Source organism: Melozone crissalis, unplaced genomic scaffold (assembly GCF_028551555.1).
Source record: "Melozone crissalis strain CALT ecotype California unplaced genomic scaffold, PUWL_Pcris_2 ptg000081l_1, whole genome shotgun sequence".
Taxonomy (NCBI): domain Eukaryota; kingdom Metazoa; phylum Chordata; class Aves; order Passeriformes; family Passerellidae; genus Melozone; species Melozone crissalis.
The window spans coordinates 6,632,656-6,648,396 of NW_026535858.1; the positions used below are offsets into that span (position 1 = coordinate 6,632,656).

The 15,741-nt window shown below is 51.0% G+C and overlaps 1 protein-coding gene across 1 annotated transcript; it reads left to right on the forward strand.

Moving 5' to 3' along the window:
- The first annotated feature begins 836 nt into the window (after positions 1-836).
- TTL (tubulin tyrosine ligase) lies at positions 837-14,706 on the forward strand. The gene is made up of 7 exons (XM_054290320.1): positions 837-1,040; positions 4,472-4,550; positions 6,187-6,419; positions 9,785-9,920; positions 10,018-10,287; positions 11,106-11,249; positions 13,440-14,706. Exons 1-7 carry the CDS (start codon positions 884-886, stop codon positions 13,555-13,557), a joined length of 1,137 nt encoding a protein of 378 aa, XP_054146295.1. The 5' UTR covers positions 837-883; the 3' UTR covers positions 13,558-14,706.
- Positions 14,707-15,741: the final 1,035 nt, after the last annotated feature.

Sequence of the window (15,741 nt, forward strand, 5' to 3'; positions counted from 1 at the left end):
GCACCGAGCCTGGGTGACAGGGGACACCCCGGGCCGAGTCACACCGGGGAGCGGCGGGGCCGGTGACAGAACCGGGCCGGTGACAGATCCCGGCCGGTGACAGATCCCGGGCAGTGCCAGATCCCGGGCAGTGTCAGATTCCGAGCAGTGACAGATCCCGGGCAGTGTCAGATCAGGGCAGTGCCAGATCCCGGGCAGTGCCAGATCCCGGCCGGTGTCAGATCAGGGCAGTAACAGATCCCGGGCAGTGATAGATCCCGGGCGGTGTCAGATCCCGGGCAGTGTCAGATCAGGGCAGTGTCAGATTCCGAGCAGTGACAGATCCCGGGCAGTGATAGATCCCGGGCGGTGTCAGATCCCGGGCGGTGTCAGATCCCGGGCAGTGTCAGATCAGGGCAGTGACAGATCCCGGGCACTGTCAGATCTCGGGCAGTGTCAGATCAGGGCAGTGACAGATCCCGGGCAGTGGCAGATCCCGGGCAGTGGCAGATCCCGGGCAATGACAGATCCCGGCCGGTGTCAGATCCCGGGCAGTGACAGATCCCGGGCAGTGTCAGATGCCGGCCGGTGTCACGCCCCGGAGACGCTGGCCCGGCCCCCAGCGGGCGCACGCCCCGCCCCGGCGGCTGCACGGCGTAACGGGGCGGGGAGGAGCAGGAGCCGGAGCCGGCTCGGGCCCAGGATCGGGCTCGGGAGGGCGGTTCTGGTTCCGGGTCAGTCCCCGCCTGGGCAGGCTGTCGGGCGGTGCGCGGGGGCGGCGGCCCCGGCCATGCGGAGCCGGGCCGGGCGGCGGCGGCCGCGCAAGGCCCTGCCTGGGCTGCGGCGGGGCCCCATGAGCCGCCGGGGGTAGGGCGGGGAGCCCCTTCCCCCCCGCCCCGCCGCCATGTACACCTTCGTGGTGCGGGACGAGGGCAGCAGCGTGTACACCGAGGTGAGCCGGCTGCTGCTGGCCAGCGGGCAGTGGCGGCGCCTCCGCAGGGACAACCCCCGCTTCAACCTCATGCTGGGCGAGAGGAACCGGCTCCCCTTCGGCAGGCTGGGTAAGGCTCCTCCCCGCGCCCGCCCCGCCGCCGGCAGCCGCGGCGCCCGGCGCTCCCCGCTCCCCCTCGGTCCGTGGCTGCGGCTGTGCCCGCCCGTCCCCGGTGTCCCCCGCCGCAGGGCAGCGTCCCCGCGGGTCGCCGCAGCCTCTCGGAGCCCCCGCGGTTGGGGCTGCAGTGGCCCCGGCCCCGCTCCCCGCCCCGTCCCTGTCGCTGTCCCCGCGGCTCGGCGGCCGCCCCGGCGCCCAAACAAAGCTCAGGCCCCGCGGGGTCTCCGCGCAGCCGGCTCTCTGCGAGCCCTGCTGCCGCCAGCCGGGGCTCGAAGGATCCTTTCCCAAGCTCCCCGAGAGTGATTTCACCGGGTTCCCCCAAACACCCGCCCGGCTTGAGGCCTGTGATGTAGTGAAGCAGTGGAAAGGGCGGGGAGGGGGGGGTGACACGCGGGTCACCCGGAGATTCCCCCATGACATGCGGCAGAGCTGGGGATCCCGGCGCCCCTCTGGTGCAGCCCAGGAGCGCCTTCCTTGCCCTGCAGCGGTGCCCTTGGGGCCGCTCGCTCCGCTGCGGGGAGATCCGGACAAGCGGCGGTGCCTTTGTGGGGCCGCGGTGGCTCCGGTGTCATCGCCTGCCTGCTGCTGGGCAGGGACACTGCGGTGCTGAGCTTATGTGGTATCGGGCTTAGAGCTGTTCTGCCTCCTGTCTCAGGCAGCAGGAACACGGCTAAGCCAGGCACGTTCACACCTTCACTCCAGAGAGAGCTGGTGGGGATGTGCCTCTGCAGGGCTCGGTGAGGGTGACAGCGCTGTCCCTGTCTGGAGCAGGGTGTGGGTAATTGCAGAGGCTCTGTGTGTGCTGAGCCCCCTAAAACCGCTGCCCCACCACCTTTTCCCCTGCTGCCTGACCCCCAGTGTCACCCTGCCACCGTGCAGGGCTCTGTGTAGGTTTGTGCCCTGCCTGCCATGCCGGTGCTGCCCCATGGCACAGCCCCCCTGGCCCTGTGCCCTGCTGGATGGTGCAGAGCCCGGGAGCAGGGAGGGAGAGTGCCCAGGAACAGGAGAGCCAAGGCAGGCACTGGCGGTGTTGCAGGGCGTGGCAGGGAGCGGGGCTGCACTGTCATCTTGGCCCTGGTTTCTGTCTTTCTGGGGTGGTTTTGCAGCACTGCTTCTGGCTGCATGAACATCAGAAGAGGCAGAGCCCCCTCAGTCCAGCAGCTCTGGTGCAAGATGGCCTTGCAGCCCCTTTCTTGCAGCCCCTTTCTTGCAGCCGAGACCCATCTCTGGCTGCTCTTAACAATTTGCAAGTCACCAGTTCCAGCACCTCTCCCTTGTCTCCTGCACACTGGTGAGTGGAAAGTCCCCATCACATGGCAGTGCCATCTGGTCACTGCCAGTGTCTGCAGCAGGCAGGGAGACATGAGGAGAGGCTCAGGCAATGAGGATGCTCACATGTGCTTGCAGCAGGCACAGCAGGCAGACCTGTGCTTTAACTTGCTCAGCATGGAGGACCTGTGAGCATCAGGCCTCATTGCAGAATGAGTGCAGTTCCTTGAGAGTGGGCATGCACAGCACATCCAGCTGTGGTGGGCTTGTGGCCATCTCTGACTAACCCCTTCCATCCTCTAAAAGTGTCCTGGAGTGATGGAAGAGCTTCCCTGAGCTCTCCAGCATGTGTTGCCATGGGATGCACAAAAACCTCAAACCATTTCTCACAGCCAAGCCATGTCTATAACCCATGGAGAGGGGCCATGCTTTGGCAATGGCATCTTTAAACCATCCTCCTATAGCAGGAACTGGTTGCCTGAAATCAGTAGAGTCAGACCAGAAATAACATGGTTATTTTGGTGCATTTTCCAAAAAGCTCTATCTTCTTCCTGAGCAACTGTTGCATCAAAGCTGGCTTGGTTTTCCTAGGGGCTCTACTCAGTGGAAGCAGACATTAATTCAGGGAACTGTAGGGATTTGCATTACTCAGGGCCTAAGCTGGATCATGGAGAGAAGTGGGGACTCAGCATGCACCACTGCTTCTGCCCAGCTGCAGGGACCTCTGCAGCTCTCACTGATAACCTAATTCCTGAGGGATTGTGCCCTTAAGCTGTGTCCTCATCTAGGAGAAAAGCAGTTTGTGCTGAGGGGATGGAAAGGAGGAAGAGGCTCATATAGCAGGGGATGCTGGGCTCCATGCTCTGCTGGCCAGGAGAGGATTGCCACTTTGGTCAGTGCCTTGGCAGCTTTTTAATCCCACTAAATGCGTGCTGCAGACCTCATAACGTGCTCCAGAAGTTTCCCTTCCTGCCTTGTGGTCCCTCTTTGCTGGCCACCCAACTCTGTGTTGCAGCCCACTGCTCCATGGCAATGCTCAGGAGCCCAGTGAGGATGCATCTCCCCAGGATAAACTGGAAACAGAAGAAAATTTGAGGGCTTTTATTATTTTCTTTTCAGTAGAAAAAAACCTGCCTGTGCTGGATGCACCTTGAAGTGCCTGAAGCTACAGAGCTTTTCTGCAGGATGGTTTTCAGCTATCTTGTATTTAAAGATTTGTGAATAAAAGTGACCCAGGTCAGGGAAGTGACATTCAGGCTGAAAATAGATATTCCCTCTCTGTGATCTTGCAGCTGCCTGGTGTTTAAGGTAATGTTTGCTCCAGGCCTTTTTTCCCAGGCAGGTACCAAGGAGGATAAGTAAAACCCTAAATCCTTTTTCAGGATTCTGGTCCCTCTCAGGGAGCTTCCAGCTGAGCACGAGTGTTTCTGTCCTGTGAAAAGGTGAAGACTTAAACATCTGGAGTTACTATAGGAAGGGCCACCAGTATAGTCAAGGGGACACAGCCAAGCCCTGGGACAAGGACTTAAAGTCAGTATCTGTCTTTGGAGATGCTCAGACTTCGGACAAGAGGTTGGAGCAGAGACTCCCAGAGATTCCTCCTCACCTCAGGTGTCCAACAGGTCTTGTTGCAAACTGCTAGAAAGAAGCAAGGCTCCAAGTTTTTCAGTGTTTCCCAGTGTTTTGTGGTCTCAGGCCCAAGAGGGAATCGTGCTGTACATGACAAAGCAAAAAGGCCCTTTGCTGAGCTGTGATCTTTGTGTCAGGGTGTGTTTCCCTGCATCCTCCACCTGTATTTAACAGTGACTGAAATCTTGGTTCTTACAAGCTTACACCAGCAGATGGAGAGCACCTCCCAGTTCCCAGTGTGAATTAGGAAAAAATTATTTTCCTTTGCAAGATGGATGTGTCAGATTAAAAGCAAGTGGGTAACTGCATCGTTTTTTATAACTAAATGAAAGAAACCACAGGGAGCAATTTGCAACCTGTTTCTGTAATGCAGGGCAAGGAAACAGCCTCCTTTCTTTTCCCCTACTGCACAGGTCCTTTGCACGAAGCAGCTGCTTTGCCTTTGTTCATTTTGGAGTTTGTCTGACCTCTGTTTCCCCTTCTCAGGCCACGAACCTGGACTTGTGCAGCTGGTGAATTACTACAGGGGAGCAGACAAACTGTGCCGCAAAGCATCTCTGGTGAAGTAAGAAATCCACTGAAATGTCAGATGGGCTTGGCAGAAGTTTCCCTTCTAACACTTGTTGAGTGTTGAACCTGTTTGGAGGGTATTTCACACAACAGCTGCCCTGTGCATGTGCTGTCTTCAGGCTCCTGGGCTGCTCTCTGGAGCTGTTTGTGTGCACAAAGGCCTCTCTGTAACCTCGGGGGAAATGCCATTTCCACTGAGTTCTATCTACTTGAAACCATGGACTGTATTGAATCAGATTAGAGCCAAATCAAAAGGGAAAAAGAAACCCAAACGAATCTGCTCTTTCTCCTTGTAGACATTTAATTAAAACCTTCTCCTTTTATTCTCTGTTCCATACAGAGAAGAGACACTAATGTGCCTTTAGCTAATCAGATTTGTTGGTCAAACAAATGCTTGGAGACATCTCCAGGAAGAGCTCTGGGAGTTATTTCTGCATGACCTGCCATGCCAGGGTCTCCTGGGGAAATGTGGATGAACTTTCATGGTAAATAACCCTGTCCCTGTGCAAACTCTGTAGCTTTATGGCAGAGCTTTTGGTCTCCTTTGATTGCCCATTACAGTCTGTGCTGCCTCTCACTAATGCAGTCCTGCAGGCTGGGTGTGCTGATCCAAGGCCTCTCCTTCCTCTGCAAAGAGCCTCTTCCCAGTTATTTCCTGGCAGTGGTGATGGTGTTTGTCAGAAAGGGGCAGAGTATTTTTAAACAAGCACTTAGAGCACTCCTCAGATGAATTCCTCTTTAGCCTGTTACCTGGAGTGCTGAAAGCACTTGCACACCTGGTTTTATATCCTGCAGCCTGGCTGACCTTTTTAACTCTAGGGTCAAGCATGCATCAAGCTACCTAGGAAACCACAGGACAACAAATGACATTCCTCAGGGCTCCCAAAGTGCCACTGACTCACTGCCATCCCAGCAGAGAGGCACAAATGCACAGAGAGTCAGCACCTCATGAACTCCACTTTTGGCTTTAAGCAAAGCACAGGCATTTGGAGAGGCAGGCAGCTCCCTTGACTTGGAAAGAAAACAGGCCTGAGCTCTGCTAACAGGAATTTGCTGCTGTCTCCAGAGAGATGTGCCTGAGGGATTCCAGACACCTTGGGATGTGAAACATTCAGCTGTGCCCTTGCTTTCTGTGGCTTCCCAGAGGTGTCCCATACACAGCTGGGACACCTGGTCCTGTCTCAGTGGGAATGGGATCAAGGGCTAAGCACCAGCACAGACAGCATTACTGCTCTGGCTTTCCTTTTTCCAGCTGTGATCCTTCCTGCCCTGAGCCATGTCAGTGAAAATCCCTCCTCAGTTCCCTTGTGCAGGGAATGCAGCACCAGCTTTAGTTATGGGAAAACTTCTCAGCTGTTAGTTTCATGATATCAGTAAAATGTTTAATGAAAGCATGCAGGTTCTGCTTCAAAGAGCAGTGCTTTGCTGTGGGCTGGGGTTGCCATGATATCTTTAATAAAACCCTAATTTGAAGGGTCTAAGGAAAACAGGATAATTTAGCACAGACTATCCATAAGCTGCCATTCATCATCAAGCAAAAGAGCCCAGTTAATGATGATTTTTCTTTATTAGAAAGGCCCCATGCAGGTGGGGACGCCCTGGACATTAACAGCCTGTCTGTGTTCACCCAGGCTCATCAAGACAAGCCCCGAGCTGTCGGAGTCCTGCACGTGGTTCCCTGAGTCCTATGTGATTTACCCAACAAACCTGAAGACCCCGGTGGCTCCAGCCCAGAATGGAATTCGCCATCTCATCAACAACTCGAGGACGGACGAGCGGGAAGTGTTCCTGGCCGCCTACAACCGGCGCCGCGAGGGCAACGAGGGCAACGTGTGGATAGCCAAGTCCTCTGCTGGTGCCAAAGGTTCGTTCTCCAGCACCAGGAGCTGCTCCTCATCATTCCTCACTCTTTTTGCATGATCTGTAGGGTCACAGGGTTTGGCTGAGCTGATGTGTCTGTGAAGGGCTCCACTGGCCATGCCAGACAGGCAGGGGTGTGTGCATGTGCTGCCTAGGACATGAACATGCACCTCAAAGTGTGGGAATGTGCTGTGGGGAGAAGGCAGCAGTGTGACTGTGTTCACAGGGGTTATTGGATGAGGGAAGAGCAAGGATCGGACTCCATGTTTCAGAAGGCTTCATTTATTATTTTATTATATATATAACATTAAAACTGTACTAAAAAAATAGAAGAAAAGGTTTCATCAGAAGGCCAGCTAAGAATAGAATAGCAAAGAATGATAACAAAGGTTTGTGGCTTGGCTCTCTGTCTGAGCCAACTGGGCTGTGATTGGCCATTAATTACAAATATCCAGCATGGGCCAATCATGGATCCACCTGTTGCATTCCACAGCAGCAGATAACCATTGTTTACATTTTGTTCCTGAGGCCTCTCAGCTTCTCAGGAGGAAAAATCTTAAGGAAAGGTTTTTTCCTAAAAGATGTCTGCGACACAGCAGGGACCAGCAAGTGGGGGGAATGTGGAGAGCAGGTTAGAGGGAGCAGAACAGGATACAGGGAGGCAGTCAGCAGGCAGGACAGTAGCCTGCAAGGGCAAGGAGCCCAGCTCCCCGTGCTGCAGCTTAACTTGCCTTCTCCTGGGTGCAAATCCTGCTTGTCTTTCAGCCAGACTCACATGCCTGGTGCCAGTGGCCTGCCTGTGGTCACAATGAGCAGCCACGAGCTCAGTGCGTCACAGTTGTACCCAGGCCTCAGGGGAAGGTACCAGAGCACAGACAATCAATGCAGTGTCTGTCTGTCCATTTAATCTGAGTAGGACAAACAGATACCCCAGTGATAATGTGTCCTTCCTTGTTCCAGGGTCATTCCATCACTCACTCTGCAGAAATAAGGAGCTGTGAGGTGGCTGGACACAGCTCTAAATGCAGGGCTTTGGTGACTGTGTGCTCTCTGTCAGTTATGGTCTTATCGTGGGCACTTTTTTTTGTTAGAATGGCTATGTTTAAAAACTTACCTTGCTGTGTGTGCAGCAGAGCCCAGCCTGAGGAGGGACCTGGTCTTTTCAGAGAGAACAAGCCCCATTACTCATCTTTGCAGAGTCACTTTGCATGCAGCCTTGCAGAAAAGAGAATGTGAAAGCCAGAGCTGGCTGCACCATAAAACTGTCCTTTACACCAGCTTCCCTCTCTGTCCTGCTCTCTTGGCTGTGTCACCAAGAAGAATTGGAAGAGTATCCTTGTTTTCATCAGGAATGAAGGGGAGATGAGTCCTTTTGTTATGCCAGTGCAAGAATGTGTTTCTATGGGGTAAACTGGCAGAAAAATCCATCTGGGCATTTGGAAAGGCGGTTGCTGTGGTCTGCTGCAGGCTGAGCAGGTGCAGGCTCTTCAGATACTTCATGCACATGTGATCCCGTCTTTTCTGCCCTAAAGCAGAGTAGCCTTTTGTATTCATCACTGTGCTGCTGCAAATTCAAGTGGAAAGCAGAGTCTCATCTTCTAGGGGGTAATCTTCTAGGGGGAAGTTTTATATGTCTGGGGATTACTTCTGATGAAGAAGAAAGCTTGTTCATGCTAATTACCAAGAAAGATACAGCTCAGGCACAGCCCTTGTCTTGGGACAGGTCTAACAGAAGCTTAGTCATCCATCAGTAACAGGAAAACTCAAGGTTTAGGATGCCCTGAGTCAAACATTTGAAGGGTTGGCAGCTGTGGCTGGAGGTTTTGGTGTTTTCTTTGCCAGCTGCCCCACATAAGCTGCTTTGCTGCCTCACTGGGTGGCTGCCCTGACCCTCCCCTGGGTTTGCCATCTGTCCATGTGGAGCAGGTGCCTGCTGATCTCCCCACTGCAGCAGCTTTGCTGGCTTAGGGATGTTGTTTCCCTCCTTTCCCCAGTGCACAGCCTGAAGTTTTGCCAGTGCAAGGTTCTGCCTTGCTCTGCTGTGATCAGGAGACTAAAAAATCTTGCCCTCTGCATAAATCATGGGTGAGATACTTTAATTTCAGGCTTCCTTTCAGTGGAGGGTGCTGGGATGAATGAGAGGAGAGTAGAGCTGGAAAGCTGAGCAGAGGATGCAGCAGTGGGAGTAGCTGCAGGGCTGTGCTGACAGGAATCACAGAAATCACAGCTAGGAGCATTTTTTGTTGAATGATCCTGTCAAACCCTGCCTGTGCTTCAAACCTCTGTTACCCCTCTGATGCCCCCTTGAAGAGTGGGCTTTTTTTTGCACAGTATTTCATCAAAAACACTCAGCACAAAATTAAGACTAAGTAGTCAGGTTTAGTCCAGAAAACTTAATACCTCAAGAATGGGCATAGTGCCAGAGGAGGGTTTGATAACTCTACCTGAGCTGGCTTATCCCTCCTGGCACCATGCCCTTCCTTTATGAAATCCCAGAAGGAAAATGGGTTCTCTTCAGTGCTCTGCAACAGAAGTTTGCTATTTGGACTCTTGCAAGTGATGAACAGTGACAGCTTCAGCCAAAATGTGGGAGTGTTTAAATGGCACAGTTCATTTTTTTAATGAAGAGCTTCCACAGCTGGAACACTGAGTACACGGATGAGCAATTTAAAATGGTACTTTTCCTTATTCAGCAATGATTTTAATAATAACTTAAGTGAATTCAGTGAGCAGGGCAGCACTGCACAAGTGTGCATGTGTGACTGCCTCTGGCAGCCAGAGATGCCAGACAGGGAAAGAAAGTCTTGAGTCTGGGATAAAAAGTCCCACAAATCTCCGTCCCCAAATAAAAAAGAAGGGCAGAAATCTTTACAGATAATGTGCCAAACTTCCTGTTCTCTCTAAACTGCTGAAAACCAGGGAAAAACAAAACCAAATTTGCCAAGTGCCAAATACAACCACTACCACATCCTCCTACCCGTGCCAAGCCTAGATAGGAAGAAAGAAAAAGACATAAAAGAAACCAGAATGCCCCCAAGCCAAGCAGCTGCCTCCCTGCTTGCCCAGGTCCCTGTCTGCTGTGCATCTCCTCTCACCTCAGCAGCCACCCCCCTGCAGACATGCCCTGGGCAGGCTGTGCCCTGTAGATCCCCTTGGTTCCCATTTGCAGCAGGGCTGGTTTCTGGGGGTGGCAAGGAAGAGATCCCTCCACAGATTCATTCCCATGGAGTGGCTGTGCCATTGCTGACCCTGGAGCCACGTGTTCCTGCGTGTTGCTTTTTGAGCTAATGAGCCACTGGGGGCCTGAAAAAGCTCCAACAAAGGTAGAAGGATCCTCTACCTAATTTTGCCTTCAACTTTCTGTGCCAGGGGAAGGGATCCTGATTTCCTCAGAGGCTTCAGAGCTCCTGGACTTCATCGATGAGCAGGGACAAGTGCACGTGATTCAGAAGTACCTGGAGAATCCTCTACTTTTAGAGCCAGGGCATCGCAAGTTTGACATCAGGTAACCTCTCCTGCCTTTGTAACAGCAGTTTTCTTGTTCATGCTGTTTCTTTGGGAGCCACTGAGAGTAGAATTTGTCCTCCTGTTTGTTCCCCCAGGAGCTGGGTTCTCGTGGATCATCAATATAATATCTACCTCTACAGAGAGGGTGTCCTGCGGACCTCTTCAGAACCATATAACAGTGCTAACTTCCAGGACAAAACCTGCCACTTGACCAATCACTGCATCCAGAAGGAATATTCCAAAAACTACGGGCGCTACGAGGAAGGGAACGAAATGTTCTTTGAGGAGTTCAACCAGTATCTGATGGATGCCCTGAACACAACGCTTGAGAACAGCATCTTACTGCAAATCAAACACATCATAAGGTAGCCAGCTGCCTGCTGCTGAGGAGGGCAAAACCCTTCAGGGACAGGGAGTATGGACACGGAGCAAGAAGGAAAGGGTTTCAATTGCAGAAATTTAGGATAAGGCCATAAATAGCCCCATGTCACTGCTCAGTGAGAAGGTACCACCATAAGTGCTGTTGCCTCAGTGGTGTGTGTCCACGTCTCTGTGATTTGCCAGCTGTGGCTGGAGAAGGATGGAGTGAAAAGGGAGGAGAGGGCTGGAGAGGCTGAGATTAAGAAAGGCATAAAGGTGATAGAGGGGAGGTGAAGGTGAACTCAAGTGTGCAGACTCTGGATGCTTCCCCCACCATCAGCCAGCACAGCACATGGCTGTTGCCTGGGTCATCTTACTCAGCCCAATTCCTTCCTGGGCACTCTCTGCCTGGAGAGAGATCTTGGTGCTGCAGAGAATCCAGGTTTGACAAAACAGTCCTTCATGAAGGGATTTGCTTTGCCAGTACCCCACTGCTGTTAATTGCGCTAAAAAAGATGTGGCGTGATCTTTGAGGGACTTGAAGGCAAAGGAGCATCCAGTGGCAATTCCTGGGGACCTGCTGCAGCCCTTGGTGGCATTGCACATCATGTTTTTCAGCTTGCCTGACCCAGTGGTGAGGGGGGATGCTCTCCAGCTCTTTGTGAGTTAACTCAGGGGTGTCCCCACATGGATTTTCATGGAATCTCACTTGCATGGCATGTGTTGGACATAACTTGTGATTTGGGAGAGTTCCAGGGCAACCCCTCCTACCTAACCTGTCCACAGCAGCCTTAACCCTGAGCTCCTGTTTCTCCCTTCACAGAAGCTGCCTTATGTGTATAGAGCCTGCAATCAGCACGAAGCATCTTCACTACCAGAGCTTCCAGCTCTTTGGCTTTGACTTCATGGTGGATGAGGAGCTGAAGGTCTGGCTGATTGAAGTCAATGGGGCCCCAGCATGTGCCCAGTGAGTAAATCAGTTTCTGGAACACCCTTTTGATGCCACCATTCACATGCCTCACCCAAAACATGGCTGTGTCCCAGCTCCAAGTGAAAAAGGTGAAAGAAAATGAATGGTGAGGGAGTTTTCCAGGCTAACACTGGACTCCCAAGTGCCAGTCAGTTTGGGTTCATTACTCTTCTCTCTGTGTTTGGCATCCCCCAGCTTCTTTCCCATGTGGGATGGGGCACTAAAAATATCACTTGGGTCATTTTTACTGCTTTTGGGTTGAAGTTATGTTTGCAGATTTAATGTTTTGGGAGTCAGATTGTTTCTCAGTCTCTGTTGTGGCACCACTGGTGGCTGCTCTTTATATGAGCACATGTTAAATGAGGAGCATTAAGGGCAGCAGCTGGAAGTGAGTGACTCAATTTGCAGGCAGCAGGACCACAGAGCACACTGTACATGCTGCAGATGTTACCAAATCTCTGAAAACCTAAGGAATAAAGACTCAACACCAATTTAGTGTTAAGAAGAGCATCATTTATTCAAATCACACAGGGATAACTCCTGACTTTGTGTCCATGTGATTTACAAGTGTCTTGCTTACATTCAGTCACTACATGCATGTTACAATTTGCCCATTACCAAAAACTCTCCCCAGGTTCCCAGATTAAGTCCTTGTTTTGGCTGTGCCTGCATTCCTGAGCTAGATGTCTTCTCACCTTCCAGCCATCCTTGCTGGGAAAGCAGATTTTGCATGCCTTGTTTCTCTGCTAAGAGTTCACAGGCACAGTAAAAATTGAATTAACCCTTTTGGTATCACAGAAATCAGGTTATAGCTTCTTCCAGCAGCCACAGGGAGGCAGGAACAGCCAAACAGCCCTGGCCATGAACATCTCTGTGTAGGCACAGCAGAAAGTGCTGTATTACATGACTGAGACAGCTGCAGGAGACCAGAAATGTTTGCTAAGTGAGCATCTGTATCATATTAAAAAAACCCAGAAAAACAGAACAGGCTGTACATCGCTGCATTAGAATTTGATCAGATTAGATGTTGATTAAATTAGGTTAGATCATCACTAACAGTAGACAAAAAAATGCAGGTCAAACCTTACCAGACAGCCTGTTGAGGAGCTTTTTCAGGGCTAGAGCTTGGGGAGCTTTCTGTGTCCAGGATTGCCCATGTGCATCATGGTGCAATGACTGCCTTGCACCTCTGTGTCTTGCTGTAAGGGTAGAACTTGGCTGTTGCTGGGTGGATTTGGATTGCAGCAATGCCTTGTTTGTTTTGTGCCTCTTGGAAGAGCAGAGCAAGGGCTTTGTTGGGCACTTGGAAGATTGAAAGCAGCTGAGGTAGGTTTTGGCTATTTGTGACTTCTCCTGTTCAGGGTTATTTTTATTTGTAGCGCTTGTATCACACAGCTCCCGTTTAAAGAGGAAAAAAATGGCTGCTGTAAGTCATAACATTCCCAGGAGCTGAAAAAAAAACATCTCACTGTCACATAAACCGAGTGACATGGAGTAAAGACATTGTTAATCCTGGGAAAAACAGGTTTGGTACTAAATATGTGCCAGATGCCAGCACATTCAGGGAGGTTACACGTGCATTTCCTCCAGCAGAAAATGAAGCTGTTGTTAACTCAAACACCTTGTCTCTCTTCTCCCTAATCCTGCTGTGCCATGGTGAAACACGTCCCACATGTCTCAGGGTCCTGTGGAGCCCCTGAGCTGCACCCCAGCACAGCATTTCATCAAACCAGGAATGCATCAGTGCAGCCCTTCTGGTCCACATTCCAGTGTGAACAGCATCTGGTGCAGTAAACCCCAGCTCCCTGAGTTGGAAGTTTGGTACAGGGAGCCCTGAGATGTTTTCTGCCCGTTTGCATCTTGTGGAGATTCAAGTCTGGGGCCTGAGGGTCCAGAGCCTCTGACTGTAAACATAGGTAATGGGTTTTGTGGTTCTTTGTGAAAGGGAGCAATACTGGGAATTACCACCATGGAAAAAGAAGATATTTGTTGGTGTAAACAGAGAGGAGGTGGAAGAGATACTGCTGTCCCCCTATTTTCCCCCCTGAAACTCCTTGGGATGGGAGTAGGATCTTGTAGATTTTGCTGGGAAAACGCATTTCGACATAAAAACATCAAAATTGGCCAGGCATCTGCTGGCTTGTCCTGCCTGGGTATCTGATTCTCTCTCTCTGTCTCATCTCTCAGGAAGCTGTATGCAGAGCTCTGCCAAGGAATTGTGGATGTAGCCATCTCCAGCGTTTTCCCCCTCAGTGACACTGGGCAGAAGATGAGCCAGTCATCCTCGATCTTCATCAAGCTGTGACGATGACACAGCTGCCACCTCTGGGAACAGGGAGAGACTGCACCCCTCGGGTCAGCACACTCTGGTGGCTTATCTCAGTAACATGCCAAAAAGTGATAGAGACAGGCTTCATATTTTCTGGGAGACCACAGGGAAAAACAACAAAACAGGCATCCTCACAGAGCTGTGATGAGCCAGAGCTGCTCAGATAACTCTGCCTGCATTCACCAAAATCCACTTTAGAAACAGCTCCTGTGACTTTGATACCTGAAACAAATCTCTCTGGGAGTACAACAGAACAACCTTAAAATGAAACCCCAGCAGGGATACTGTAATGCTGTATTAGCTCCTCCTTTTCTATAGAGATAACATTGGGTTTTTTAAGGGAATTGAGTGGAGAGAAGATGGAGTTGTCCTCCTCCTGCTGTGTTTATCCTTTCCTCACCTACTGCATCATTAGTGCCTTAGCTCAGCTCCAAATAGGTGACTCCTTTCCTTTGTTCCTGCTCTGTTACATAGAAAGGAGCCAGCTCTCCTGGTGCCTAAAACCAGGAACACCAAGAAATCAGTTTCCTTAGGTCATTTTCCAAGCTGGTTGGCTGAACACCCAGGCAATGGCTGGTAAAGGGTGCTGAACTGCAGGTGGTGAATTAACCCAAGCAAGGAAGGTGATTTTCTTTATTTATAGCTATCCCTTTTCCTATTGAGATTTGGATCAGTGATTGTCCCAGTCTGAGGCAGTTGGATTCTGCTTAAAAGAGGTAGAGAGACCCCCTCAGAGCTCAGCAGCAGGCTGTAGGATTTTGAGCATCACTTTTGTGCTGAGTGTTTCAAGTAGCAGAAACCTGATCTCAGTTTCTTCTGAGGCACTGCAATCAATTTAGGCTCTTCTCTCAGATTTCCCCTTCATTATTTACTTGAGGCTTGGACCTGAAATCTTTCTACCCAAATCTCATTTGTTCCAGCCAGTTTTGTTCTCATCTGTTTGACAAATACTGTAATCTTCTGCCCTGAACACAGTCCACAACTTGATCTTAGCTAAGGGGTAAGGTGGGTGAGGTTTTGTAGACCGGGAGAGACATTCCTGTTTGCCACACATCTGAGAAATCAGGTGCTTTGGAGGGAGAAGGAGAGGTTAGATTCCTTGAGGTCTCTGCATTTCAGAGCAAACATCTGCTTCAAGTATGACCTAAACCTCTGTCAGATATACTTGTGAAGTGTGTCTGAATTTGCAGCGTGAGCCCAGCACATCCCTCTGGCAGGGAGAGATGGTCATGGACAGAAACCAGTTCCTGTTCCCCATAACAAACAAACAACCAGGAGAACACTGTGGAGATTACAAGCTGCCTGTGTGTAATGGGAAGTGAAGCAGCAATGGAATTTCTGCCCTCCTCAGAAGATCCCAGCATTTTGGTGTACTCACCTCTGCTTGTGATGGAGATTTCAGAGTTCTTCATGCAGCAGGCAGTTCTGATGGGAAGGGGCTGAGTGGTAAGGAGGGAGAAGGATGTTGGGGGAAGGATTGGTTGGGTTTTCTAACCTTCTGATAGCACAGAGGTGTCAGAATTTCACTGCAGTCCGGGTGAAGTGTGGTGGTAACTCACCAAGGTAAAATGCAGGCTGTTAAGGGTTGTTACTCAGATTGCAAAGTTCACCACGTCTCCGTTGACATTTTCATGTTGGCTTAGCTGAGCTTTAAAACTGCATGGTTTTTATCCAGCAGTGGGAAGATCTCACAGCAATTGCTCTCATCAAGGATGTGTCTGAGCTCTCATAAACACTAGGGCAGATGAGAACAGAAAATTTTCCCCATCCCAATGAACCAAGAAGTGCTCAGATTCTGGGGGCTGGACCCATCCTTCTCCTCAGAAGGGAAGTTTAGATAATGCTTGGTGGTACAGCCACAACTACAGATGATGCAGCTATTCATACCCTGCCTTTCCAGCTGGGCTTGGGGAAGGTAGAGTTTCAAGGACACTTGAATCCTCTGTTTGCTGAATTTTTCAGGAGTAAGCAACATCCTCTGGAGTAAAATGTGTATTTTCCACCTTCTCTGAGTGTCCCCCAAAGTAAAGCACAGAAGGTAAATGATAAAGGACAGAGAGCACAGTGCCTAAAGTTTTGCCCAAAATCCTATAGCTACAAGGTGGAGTAGAGGATGTGTGTGTGGCCGAGGCCTGGGCATTGCAGCCTTGGGTGCACCTT

Excerpts from the sequence above, each read along its gene's own strand:
- TTL (XM_054290320.1), top strand. The coding sequence starts at position 884 with ATGTACACCTTCGTGGTGCGGGACGAGGGCAGCAGCGTGTACACCGAG. Across the intron at positions 1,041-4,471 it reads GCTCCCCTTCGGCAGGCTGG|GCCACGAACCTGGACTTGTG; the intron begins GTAAGGCTCCTC and ends TCCCCTTCTCAG. Across the intron at positions 9,921-10,017 it reads CATCGCAAGTTTGACATCAG|GAGCTGGGTTCTCGTGGATC; the intron begins GTAACCTCTCCT and ends TTGTTCCCCCAG.